General features: G+C 39.8%; 1 protein-coding gene across 1 annotated transcript in view; it reads left to right on the forward strand.

Annotated features, from left to right (window-relative positions):
* IQGAP2 (IQ motif containing GTPase activating protein 2) overlaps positions 1-13219 on the forward strand; it is a 296704-nt gene that overhangs the window by 157471 nt on the left and 126014 nt on the right. The window contains exons 4-5 of the mRNA XM_059418098.1: positions 409-486; positions 4484-4560. Of these exons, the coding sequence (XP_059274081.1) occupies positions 409-486; positions 4484-4560 (155 nt within the window). The remainder of the gene's footprint in view (positions 1-408; positions 487-4483; positions 4561-13219) is intronic.

The raw sequence follows: 13219 nt of genomic DNA on the forward strand, positions 1-13219 counted from the left end.
GGAAAAAGCCATTTTAATCTTCTAAAAATCCTGTTTTTCTTGAAGTTGCTAGGTTTCTCAGCCACAGTTGCCAAAATCTTGACACCGCGTGTGTGTATGTGTGCGTGCACGCACACACACGTCGCATAAAACATCCTTAGGCATGTGCTAGACATCAAATGGTCTTTGAGGTTCTAGTTCAGAATTACCTCAAATATGTGAATGGTGGAAACTGGAATGGTCCATTACAAACAGTGTTGCTGAGATAGTCTAGTCTTCTTTACTGTGTCTTCAGTTGTTTTATGATTTAATAACTCTATTTTAAGAGAAATAAAATTGGAAAACATCCTGCTAATGAAAAAAAGTTGTTACAAGTGACTCACTTTTCCTGTGGTCCCTTCTTTCCCCCCCTCCGCCTCCCCATTCTAGAAGTCCGGCCTTCATTTTCGACACACGGATAATACGGTCCAGTGGTTAAGAGCAATGGAGTCTATTGGTCTACCCAAGGTAAGCCTGAACTGGGAAGCCAAAAGGGGTCATGCGAACACCTCATTGTGCAAAAAGGTTTGGCATCTTGGGATATGTTAATGCGGCAGAAGGCCTTATTTGCCTCAGGCGCAACAAATGTGAGGACTCCACAGAAATGTGGCAAGGCCTGTACAAAGTAATATATGGCAGGAACTCAGAGTGAAGTATGTACCCAGATGGAGAGCAGCTAGGTTAAAGCATGTATAAATTCAACAAGGCCAGAACAAGCTTTAGCTCGTAGATAGTTAATTTAAAATAGCCACCTCCTTTTTCTGTATTACACTACCATATATTGTATCACTGTACATTATAACGACAAAGGTACTTTTACAAAGGATTATTATAGATCATATTATCACTTTGAATGTTAAAAGCTAGAAGGTTATAGTTCTTCCTCTTGAAATAGCTATCCCAAATAAAACTTGCCAAATATTCGGAGCGTGTTATATTGAAAGAGCGGGTGCCCTTCAGCCTGAGAGACAAGTAGACAAGTAGAGGAAATGAGGAAGTAATTAACGTTTGTTAGAAATTGTAGAGTGATTTCTTCAACTTCTTATTTGGAAATAATTTTAGATTCACAGGAAGTTGCAAAAATAGTGCATCTTTGCGTATTCTTCATTCAGCCTCCCCCAGTGGTGACATCTAGTAACTGTAGTAAAATAATAAATCGACGCTGGTGTGTTACTGTTTAGAAAGGCTACAGACCTTACTTATATATGCATTGATTTGTGTGTGTATGTGTGTGTGTTTCTGTGTGGTTTTATGCTGTGAATGTATGTGACCACCACCACGGTTAAGATACAGATACCATGAAGGAGTATGCATTGACATGGTATCCTTTCCTGGTCCTGTCCCCTGCCAGCCACTCATCTGTTCTCCGTCACTCTAGTTTTGTCATCTTGGGAACGTTAAAGAAGTGGAATCCTAAAGTAAGGGACCTTTTGAGATTGACTTTCTTCCAGTAAGCATAATGCCCTCAAGACCATCAGGTTTTTATAGATACCCATAGTTCCCTCCTTTCTTTTTTTTTTAAGATTTTATTTATTTATTTGATGGAGAGAGAGAGAGAGATCACAGGTAGGCAGAGCAGCAGGCAGAGAGAGAAGGGGAAGCAGGCTCCCCGCTGAGCAGAGAGCCCCATGCAGGGCTGGATCCCAGGACCCTGAGATCATGACCTGAACCGAAGGCAGAGGCTTAACCCACTGAGCCACCCAGGGGCCCCTAGTTCCCTCCTTTCTATTGCTTATTATGTACAGCTGTTATGAAGAAATAATGTAGGAGTGGTCCTCCTCGAAGGGGATAGGCTATTGATGGAAGACCGGTGTTGGTGGTGATATTATTAATTCAGGTTTGAATGAACAGCCTACCACAACAAAAACAGAGGATTCCTTAATGTAAAATATAAATGCCTATTTTTAATCTATCTGAGCTTATACCTGATTTAGCTCTATTTCTTTTACCTCAAAATAGTCCATATTGATTTCTTCCATTGTTAACCAAATTACTTTCCCTTCCCCTAAAATGCCCAGAACAATAAATGCTGTTCCCATCTGGGCACTAGTTCTAGAATTCATATTTCTAGATTGTCATTTAGCAAGTACTAACAGGGTAATAAACAGAGTAATAAGGAAAGAAAAGAAGAAAATTCAAATAGGATTTTTCTGTATGAGGCAACATACTTTAAATTAGGGTAATTTTGTTACATTTCATAGATGGGATTTAAACGTTTCCTAATTGTGTGTGTTGGACCAGGATTTCCTTAATTTTAAGCCAAATAAGTGATCCATGTAATAGATGCTGTTTTAACACTGATTTTTTTTTTTTTAATGATCGATCCATTACCTTGCAGGGATGAGAGACCGATAGTGTGCTGAACTGATAGATGTATTTGACCACTACTAATGTCTTCACTTGCCAATATTAAGTGACTCCTCCATGTTCGGCATCATGTTAACACTGGGGATACGGTGGTGAATAAAATGTTCTGGGCAACTCGGTGAATTGATCCCATCTTACTGCTAAAATAAGATTTATTCATAAAGATTTCCAAAAGAAATGAAACTATTTATATAAGTACACATTCCATATGGAGATACATAAAGAAATATAGAAAGTTGTTGAAAGGAAAGGGAGTGGGGAGCTGCAGTGTTCTTCTGCTTCCCCAGTAGACCTGTTCTTCTGAACCGGGAATCCTCTTGGGACGGACACTGTAATAGCAAACGTGTTGAGGGAAAGCTGAAAAGACCCTTAAAGTTTCCTGGGCTGCAGACGTTACTTCAAGCGGCCAGGGATTATACATTGTGGCTGAAGAAACTTTGCTGCTTTCTTCTCCTAGCTTTTTTCAATGTCCAATAGAAAACTGTACTTAAGGGGCACCTGGTTGGCTCAGTTGTTAAGCATCTGCCTTTGGCTCAGGTCATGATCCCAGGGTCCTGGGTTTGAGCCCAACATCTGGCTCCCTGCTCAGTGGAGAGCCTGCTCCTCCCTCTCCCTTTCCCCCTGCTTGTATTCCCTTTCTTGCTTTGTCTCTGTCAAATAAATAAAATCTTAAAAAAAAAAAAGAGAGAGAGAGAGAGAGAGAGAGAAGAAAATTGTACTTGAGTGTCAAGAGCTATCTCATATGATAAAGGATATAATTTCAGTTTTTATGTCAACTTTTATAAAATATCTACTAAAAGCCAGCAATGCCAAGTATGCTTATCTTTCTCTTAGAAGCTTTAAGCCTAATTATTCATGTTTTGGTGCTTAGGAAGGGAGAGGTTTGCTGCCCTATTCTGAAATGCTTCTTATCAAGCTTGTAGTTTCAGACTTAAAAGTAGTTTAAGTGTGTATAAAAAGCCTCAGTGTTCAAACTTACCAGTTAAGTAATGTCATATATAGGTGTTAATCCAAAAAAATCATCAGGTGTTCAGAAAATGCAGGGATGTTCATTGCAATGACTTGTATTTAGGACAAGTTGGGGGCAAAAAAGTTCAGCCTTGGAGGACTAGCTTAAATTATAGTTCAAAAAGACAAAATAATTACAAGCATCTATTAGAAATCATGTTCTAGAGGTCCCTGGGTTGCTTAGTTAGTTAAGCATCTGCCTTTGGCTCAGATCATGATCCCTGGGTCCTGGGATCAAGCCCCACATTAGGCTCCCTGCTCCCTGGGGGGGTCTGCTTCTCCTTCTCCTTCTGCCTGCTTGTGCTCGCTCTCTCGCGCGCTCTCTCTCTCTCTCTGTGTCAAATACATAAATAAAAATATCTTTTCTAAAAAAGAAAATGTTCTAACAGAATAATGAAAGGGATGGAAAACAGTCTTGCTCTAGGGTACTATAGTAATACCGTACTGTAATATTACTGAGGTTATCATATTGCAGTTTTATTCTCACATACAGACATAAACCTAAAAAGTCAGAGACACATAGGGAAAAAAGACTAGAAAAAAATATACTAAAATGCTAATGATTAACTATCTAGAAAGTGAGATTATGGGTAATGTTTCTCTCATGCTTCATTTACTTTTCAGATTTTATTTGGTAAAATGTGGTTCCTTCCAGCAGGAAAGAACATTGGTGTGTGTTGTGTGTGTGCATACCTGTTCACACAAGTGTAAGGCTAGGTGTTTAACATTATAATAAAACACTGGACACTGGACACCCTTCTCAGGATACATGTTACAGGAATGACCTTGCAGAGCCTGACCGGGCTTACCACGCGTGGAGCGAAACTGCCACCTAGCCCTATGGGAGCAGCCTTCTTGCTGTGGCCACCTGGGAGTCCCCTGCTCTCCCAAGCCCACTAGGGGGCATGCTGTCAGGGAACCAGGTGTAGCAGTGGGTCTGCCAGTAGAGTGAAGGGGAGCAACGAACGGAGGGGTTCCTCTGCATTTAAATAAATACAGCAGAGACAATCCAAGTAGCATCATTGAGGAGATTTAAAGTAACTGTGCAAAGCAAAACATAATAAAACACACTGTTTCTTTTGTTTTCCAGATATTTTATCCAGAAACAACAGATGTCTATGACCGGAAAAACATACCCAGAATGATATACTGCATTCACGCATTGAGGTGGGGAGAAAGATACAACTAAGAGTGGAGGAAGTAGATTTAAATGAAACTGTAGTTTCTATTTTAGAAAAGGGCTCTTAAGTTACTTAAATAATCTGAAGAACTTTTTATTGGATGGAGCTGTTTTGAATTTGGCATAGATTTTTTAAATTGTCACGTAAGTACAATTGTCGAACTGGAAAAATATTTTTTCTGATTTCTTAAATCTAATTCAAAACAGAATACCAGAAAATGAATGAAAGACCTGTATGTATAATGAGAAGATAGAAGTTGAAATTTCTAGGGATCTCCTATATGTTGCCATATTCTTGAGTTGTGATCTAGTTTCCCAGTATAGCCAAAGTACATCAAATGAGCAGCTATAATGGTCATTATAATTTTGATATCTTAAATTATCCTTTTGCTTCAATTCTTATTATAGTCTAATGAAGTCCAATATAAGGTTAGTTTCTTTTGACCTTTGCTCAATAGAACTTGCACTATAAGGGTAAAGAAGCAGCATCAAGAGTTGCTTTGAGTAAATAAAATCAAGATACGTTCATTTTTTTTTTTTAAAGGAGGAGAGGAGAAAGGGCAGAGTGAAAGAGAGAGAGTGAGAGAGGGAATCTTAAGCAGACTCCATGCCCAGGGTGGAGCCAGACTCAGGGCTGAGTCTCATAACCGTGAGATCATGACCTCAACCAAAATCAAGAGTCGGACTCTTAGCCAACTGAGCCACCCAGGTGCCCTAAGATACTGTCGTTCATTAATTTAAAGCAATTGTTTGATAACTTAATTTTTGAAAACACTTAAATTGTGCTAGTTCATAGATCATTTTTTATCTTAGTGGACTGGAAGAAATGCTATTTTTAGATGGTAACAAAGATGATTCTGAAAATCCAGTTTATGGCTGTCGTCCTGCATTCATGCAGGTAATAGCTGGAAGTCTTCATGTCTAATTAAATTTTAAGTATCTTCTGGAACATCTGCCTTGTGTTTATATCACTAGAAGTCATTTTCCTGGCAGAGTGTTCTGCATAGAGGTTTATATTAACTTTTTTCTGGCTCTTTTCCCCTCCAGAGGAAAAGGTTTCTACAATAATTCATTGCACTGCTGGCCTACTAGAAAAGAATTTTGATTATGTCATATAATTTGACTTTTCCCCCCGATCAGTACTTAGGAGATTTCTTTGGAAGATGACAGTTGTTTGAAATACAGACCAAATGTAGGTGCCTTTCTTTCTCTTTATTCTAGTAATTTAGAGTGGGCTAGAGGGAAGGATCACTTCTGTACCTGCCTCCTCATGTGTGGCTAGTATATCATTACGCCAACAGTGTTTCTGAAAGCTTTCTGTGCAAAAGTGCTTGTCTTGGGGAATATTTTCATATGTGTTGCCCAACATTCCTTGTCAAATATTTTTCAGAGCTTAAAATGATCGCTTAACACTGCACTTAGTACCACTTTTGTGACCTGCTAAGCCAGCTACAGTTGGTTAATGCCATCATCATATCCACGCATCATAGTGCTAATCTCCAAATCTGTGGCATGCTCTTGGAGTATCTTGGACAAGCTTAAATTGATTTCCTGACAGGACACCTGGGGTGTTAATGTTAAGCTGCTTATAAAGAAATGGTGTGCTAAGTTCCTTTCCAGTGATGTCACTGTTCTTCCCTTGAAATTACATAGAACTGCACTGAGGCTTACAAATGGGTTTGTGATCATTTTAACAATGGCTTCAGCAGTTTGGTAAATGGAAAAAAAAGGCAACTTCTTTTTCTTGCCACTTGTATGCGAATGTTGGTGTGATATTTTCTAAGACTGTTTTTCTCAGTCATGCAATTACTCATGGAAGTCTCCATTACTCTTGATCATTCTGGAGCAAATTTCTCTTGAGCCTGTTACACCAGATCTGACCTTAGGCAGGACCTTTTCTGTTTACTTAATAAACAGCATTCCCTGGGACAATCTCCTTCACTCTTCTCTGTCCTAAACTTACATATGATGGCTTCTTGGTAAAGAACTAAGAAGTCTCATGTATATCTAAAGTTTTTTTGTATCAATACTTTTCCCCTCAATGGTTTAGAATACAGTCACTCAAATGAAGCCGATATTCTGCTCTGTTGGCCAAGACATATTTGGGAGTTGGGTAGCAGAGCCCTTTACTAAGTACAGTGGGTTCGCTCTCACTGGATAATTAGAGGTGATGCTGGAAATGAACACATACGTGCCTGGCCATTATATCCTGGCTGGGGATACAGCAACATTGCTGGTGTAGAAAGTCATCATTACTGGACAGGGAACTGGGCAGGTCAAAGGTTCTGAGTATAGATCAAGAGTCAGGTGGAAAGATATCCCAGGTACCCAGGCACTACCTTCCAGCTATCCCAGCCCATGGGCCTGCTGGGATCTGTATTGTTAGATCTCAGCCCAGCCAATTTGTCTTGCATTCCTTGTCTTTTTGATTTGGGATTGACAACCTCATTAATATCCTCTGCGGTCGTGCCCTTGCTTCCTGTTTGTATCTGCTTTCCACTTTTCCTGCCTGGCCCTCACCTTTTCACTCTTGTTTCTGACCCTGGTCTTGTTGCCTGCCACTCATCGCCCCCTTTGTCTGAAGCTGGATGTTCTCAGTGAAATGCCGCCAGGGGTGGTTAACACGGCAGCCCTGGCGGAAATCCTCACACTTCACGCAGAAAGACTCACTTCAGTGAGAGGTGACCTCATTCTTTTTCAAAGAAATGTTTATCTTTTTTTATGTAAAATAAAAAACTTAAATTCTCATTGTGGGAAAAATTGGAAAAGTCAGAAAAAAAAATCAAAGGAAAAGCTAGCTCAAGTACCCATTATTGCAATACTGATGTGACTGTTTTGGTGCGTTTCCACTTAAAATGTGTACATAGCTTGTTTTCTTTTTGTGGCTTCATTTGGAATGTATGATAGTCTGCAATGAAAAGAAATCAGTTCAAGAAGTGAGAGCCTTGCTAACAAGTTACTGCTAATGATTTTTTAGCTGGGCATCAATGCATGGAAGAGAACACTTTTGGCATATTGTTTGTTGCTCAATTTGTGAAACACTGTTAAATGTTTAAACATTGGTTATAAATTGGAATTGAAAAATTTTAGTAAAACTGATATTTCAACACATCAGATACCTTAAAGGGCAAAGGAAATACCCAGATGTATCATTATAAACTTAATACACTTAAACCCATTCTGAAAGAACTTCACTGCAAGTTTCACTCATGTAATTATTGATGTACTACTTTTGACTCATCCCAGTACTAGAATGTATTGACCGTTAGCCAGAGTTAACGCGATCCTCAGGACACCAGAAACAAAAGAACACCTCCACACCTGCCTGGGTTGTAGACCAGGTTTCTGACCGGTCAGTTGTCAGGGGGCACATGGTCCTAGTTTGGTTTCTTCCCCCAAGGGGAGTCAGGCCCTGGCTACCAGGCATCAGTCAGACCTTCATAATTTTCAGTAAATGGCTTCCAGGTAGGTTTTTATTTTCATTCTGGTCCCCACGCCTAGCCCACCCCACATCCCCCAGAAATGATTTACCACCTGCGTCTTGCTCAGCCAGTTGTACATAACCCATTGTCCTGTCATAATGATGTATTGGCCAGATCTGTTAACATTATTAAAAGCTTCTATATGCCTTTTGAATATTTTCTTGAAATTAGTTGAGCATTCTAGAGGTTTCTCACCCACAAGATGAAGGATTGACTACCTAATGGTCTTTAGTAGATGGTTGATTTGGCTGATTTATCATCTCAAACTATGTTTCTGGATCCTCTGTCTGTTAATAATGATGTGACTCTCAGGGCCAGACCCCCTTCTCACCTGGGTGTTTCGGTCACAAACTTTGTGTTCTTCAGGACTCTCTTATCTTGGGTCACTTCCTTGGTTTTACATAACACTCTGGCTTAGAGTTCCTGGTTTTTATTCTCATGGTATAAGTATAATATAAATCGTATAAACATATCTTTATTCCATAGACAGACACAGAAAAAACAAAGCCCCTGTATTTTAATAACACATCACATCTTGTTAAAATCAGTACAAGTAATTATCCATGTCTTACTTGATCAATTCATATTACGATTTCCTTTCTGTACACTTTGTACCATTCTCTTTTGATGAGGGCTATGAACTCCTGGCCTTTCACCAACTTAACCAGGCTTAGAATCTTCTGTTCCAATGGATTAGATTGATTTTCTTTGGTTAGTGGGAGCTCTGTGGGGCCAGTGCCTTCGTCCTTGTAGCACTGTCCCTGACATTATTGGAAATATCCTTGCTTTGTGGTTACAACAGAATGTTCTAGTCCTATCGTAATTATTTCTGCGTTGATAAATCAACTCCCCTCCAAGGAATCCTTTACAAGTCATATGTTCATAATGATTTTTCCTCATTTGATAGATGAGGGGTCTGGATTCTGCTTTTCTTAACGTGCAAAGTTTCTTGAACCATTAAGACAACACCAAGCTGAAGACGGGCCTGCCTCCCCTCTGGATTGTGGTTGGTGCTCCCGCAGCAGATCCTGTCACGACCGCCCCAGCAACTGTGTTTTCAGATGCAGGGATGATGCTGAAACAGCGCACATTTGGGGCTTGCATTTGTGATAATGACTCTGGTGACCCCACTCCCAGTTAACCGGTTGTCCTGCCAAATGCACTGATTGCTTAGAAAAGAAGCACGCCTGCCATCAGGTGGCTGCCTTGTAGCCTATGCATATAATATGTGTATTTATTATATACATAGTATAATTACATATTGTACATGTAATACAGATTATGTATCTAGCTCTCAGGCTTTCATGCAGAACTCTCTTTGGCTTACACTTTGTGCCCTAAGGGCCTTTGCCTTTTAAAAAACCAGTTGAGGGGCGCCTGGTGGCTCAGTGGGTTAAGCCGCTGCCTTCGGCTCGGGTCATGATCTCAGGGTCCTGGGATCGAGTCCCGCATCGGGCTCTCTGCTCAGCGGGGAGCCTGCTTCCTCCTCTCTCTCTGCCTGCCTCTCTGCCTACTTGTGGTCTCTCTCTGTCAAATAAATAAATAAAATCTTTAAAAAACAACAACAACAACAACAAAAAAAACCAGTTGATGACTTATACCAGACTGATGGCATACTGATACCAGTATGATGAACATACTTGCATTTATAAAGAAGCTTCCTAGAAATAGTTTCTTAACCCAAAGGGCAGGTTCTCCTTTCATGTTCTCAGGAGGGATATGTGGAGATGGCAATATTTGGGATTAAGATGAGAAGGACAATGACACCTTATGTAGCTTTCAAATCACTCCTTGTTCATAATTCTCCCCATACTCTAGACCATATTCTCTCCTCCTCCTCCTATCCCAAAATAGTATCGGGACTCCATCTTTTTGTCCTACTAAATTCTAAGCTCTCTGAGATCGTGAACTGTGCCTTGTCACCTAACACAGCACATACACATCACTGATGCCAAATTAAGTCTCTAGAGTTCATATTTTTAAATTTTTAGCTGGGTTAACTGAACTAATTGCCCTGTGGAAAGGGTGCCTCAGGATTCTTTTTATTTTTGATTGACTCTTAGGTGAAAAACACTAGATTTTGACATGATACTGGCAGGGGCATATGTGATTAAGATGGAGAAATAATTTGGTTCTCTAGATAAAACCACTTGAAACATGGGGTCAGGGAAAATAGTTAAAGGTTCTTAGTGCGGAAAATGGGGAAACTGCTGTGGTAAGTTCTTAATAAGTTATTAATTATTATTGGTTATTAATAAAGGACACACTTATTTAACAAGGATCATAGTAATAAAAACAAACAAGTATATGCCAGGCACTGTTCAGAGTTCATTTTACAGATGGCATCTCATTTACTCCTCACGGTGTACTTACGTCATACATACTGTTAATAATCCCATTGTATAATGAAAGAAACTGAGGTCACGCAACTAGTATATGGCAGAGTTGGGATTCAAAACCTGGTCGTGTGACACCAGGTCGTGGGCTGTGACTGGCTTCGTTGTTAGCCTCAGAAGGGAGTCACGTTGTTTTCATCCTACTAAGAAAACTCTAAAGACAGCGTCCAACTTGAACCTGAGAGGCACAGGCCTCTCAGTGGTTAATTTTAGGAACTTTTAAAATGAGAAATCACGGAACCTCAGAACTGGAAAGACCTTGAGAAGTTGCTTTTGTCCAGGTCTTCATTTCAGACATGAGAGGACTGAAAGCAGTGGATTATGACTTGTGCAGAGTTACACAACTAGATGGGGCCAGCCTTGCAGCCAGGAACTGGGTCTCGGGATACGGGTCCCATGGTCTTTCTGGTTAGCCCCAAGGCTTTGATTTATAAGCATTCATCTCACATACTGCACCATAAAGTGAACTGCCTAGGATTTGATCCAGAGAAGCTGAAATAAATTCAGCTCCAGCCTTGTGAGTTTGCATTCCATTACTGTAGCACCTTTTAATGTGTATATTGAAAGTAGTGGGAAAAGCCCCTATAGTATTTTTTTTTTTATTACTTCTTCCAGTGCTTGAACTGATATTATTTGTACAAATGTGAGCACATGGGCTGGAGAGGCTTTAGGTACCTCAGGGCAACCTCTCTGTAACTGGCCTTTAAGCAGTATGAGTGTGCTATCCCTTTGGTGCTATAAGAGCCTCCCTATTTCCCACCAAGAGCTTTCTTCTTAGGGGGAAGCTAAGCGATGATTTCATTAATTTCCTTGGCTTCCTTGGGAATCATCTTAGCCCTTTGTATCGGCTCTTAGGCACGTAAGGTGCTTAAAAAGTTGTGTTGAAGAGCTCCAAGAATTGGTACCTTTTATATTGAACAGGCTTTTTATTTTTTTAAGATCAAGACTCTGGATTTGCTGTCACTTCAGGTAGTGAATGGCCTCATTTGAATTTAAATGCTTATGAAGGAGTGGGCTGCTATAGCTGATTCTTTCTCTCCTGGGAATAGTGGATATGTGCATAGGAAACTGCCCTTTTGAGTAATCTGCTTGGAAGTGCCTCTCACGCAAAAATTTGTTATAAAACTCCCACACAGTGAGAAGTGGCATTTTTAAAAACAGCTAATAATTTAAGCTTCAACAATGGAAGCAATAAATGTTGAAAACTGAAGCCAGATTAAAAATATACATTCACAATTAAACATTTTGGGTGGAAGTATGTATACACAGATGAGATTTCTAACTGATCCATACCAATTCCAGAAAATCTCTTATTTAAAATCACTTTAAAAGCCAAGATTGTTTGATCCAATAGGTAACTTCTCAGCACCACCTTGTGGTAACTTTTAGTTAAAGCAGAATGTTGGCTTCATTGTAGGATTTATATTAGTATTACAGAGTACAATGGAGAAGTAGAAAGGATAATTAGAAATAGTCACCTAATTTCTTCAGTACCACAGGGGAAAATTAGCACTTTAGTATAATATAGTTCCTAGTGCCAACAAACTTGTATTATGTGGAAACCTGAAGACTTTTATTTTAGGAACAGCATGGCAGAGAAAAATATTTTTTTATGTAGTAGATATTCCATGCATAGTAATTAAATGAATGGATAAATAGAGGAAATAATGTGAAAACAGTTAACATGAAATTACTGAAGTAGTAATTAAAAAAAAAATCATTTGCAGTAAGCAAGGATGCCATCCCACTGACCACATAGATGAGATGGGATTGACTGAGAAACAAGTCAGAAGACCACAGCCCAGAATTTACAGGATGCAGCAGAGCCAGGAGCTGCCTTGGGGCTTGCTACAAGCAAGCCAGAAATAAAGAGATCCCCAAAGCCAGCATGAACCTGGAAGCCCTGATGTGAGAAGGCAAGATATGGGGCACCCATAAGACTGGCTTCTCTCATGGGAACCTGTGGTCAACAATGACAAAAAACAAGTCCCAAGCCCCAGGCTGAGCCCCAGATCAGGAAATGCCAGGCATTTGAGGGAAATCAACCCTCTGAAAGTGGCCTTAGATTCAACAAGAAGAAGTGACAGCCAAGGAATAAAGGAATATATTAAGATAGGTGATATCGGTAGTTTATTCAATGATCTACTTAACAAGTACTTATTCAACACTTCAGTTTACAACAAAAACAAAGATAAAATTAAGAAAGAGGAAAATTGGAGGGGGAACCTGGCTGGCTCTGTCAGTGGATTGTACCACTCTTGATCTCAGGGTTGTGAGTTCGAGCCCCACAATAGGTGAGGAGATTACTTAAGATCTTTTGAAAAATGGGGCACCTTGGTGGCTCAGTCAGTTAAGTGTTTGCCTTTGGCTCAGGTCATGATCTCAGGGTCCTGGGATTGAGCCCCATGTCCCCCTTCCATCCAGCTTCCTGCTCAGCAGGGAGTCTGCTTCTCCCTCTCCCTCTGCCTTTCCTCCCCCCACCCCAATCCTGCTCTGCTCACTGTCTCTCTCAAATAAATAAATAAATAAATAAAATTTTAAAAAACAAACACCCATAGCATTAAACACTTAACTACAGATAGAAAATTGGTTGTTAGAAGACATTTTATGAATACCTCCTACTTAAATTTTATTGTCACATTTTCAAAGTTTCTTCCATTAAATGATGTGTATATTTTCTTTGTAAAAATTGAAGAGAGAATGATTTTTTTGTCATCAAATCATTATTTTCCTAGAATTCTTTTGCACCTTTGCCATACCTATCCATT

The sequence above is a fragment of the Mustela nigripes genome, chromosome 12, assembly GCF_022355385.1.
Source record: "Mustela nigripes isolate SB6536 chromosome 12, MUSNIG.SB6536, whole genome shotgun sequence".
In the NCBI taxonomy this organism is placed as follows: domain Eukaryota; kingdom Metazoa; phylum Chordata; class Mammalia; order Carnivora; family Mustelidae; genus Mustela; species Mustela nigripes.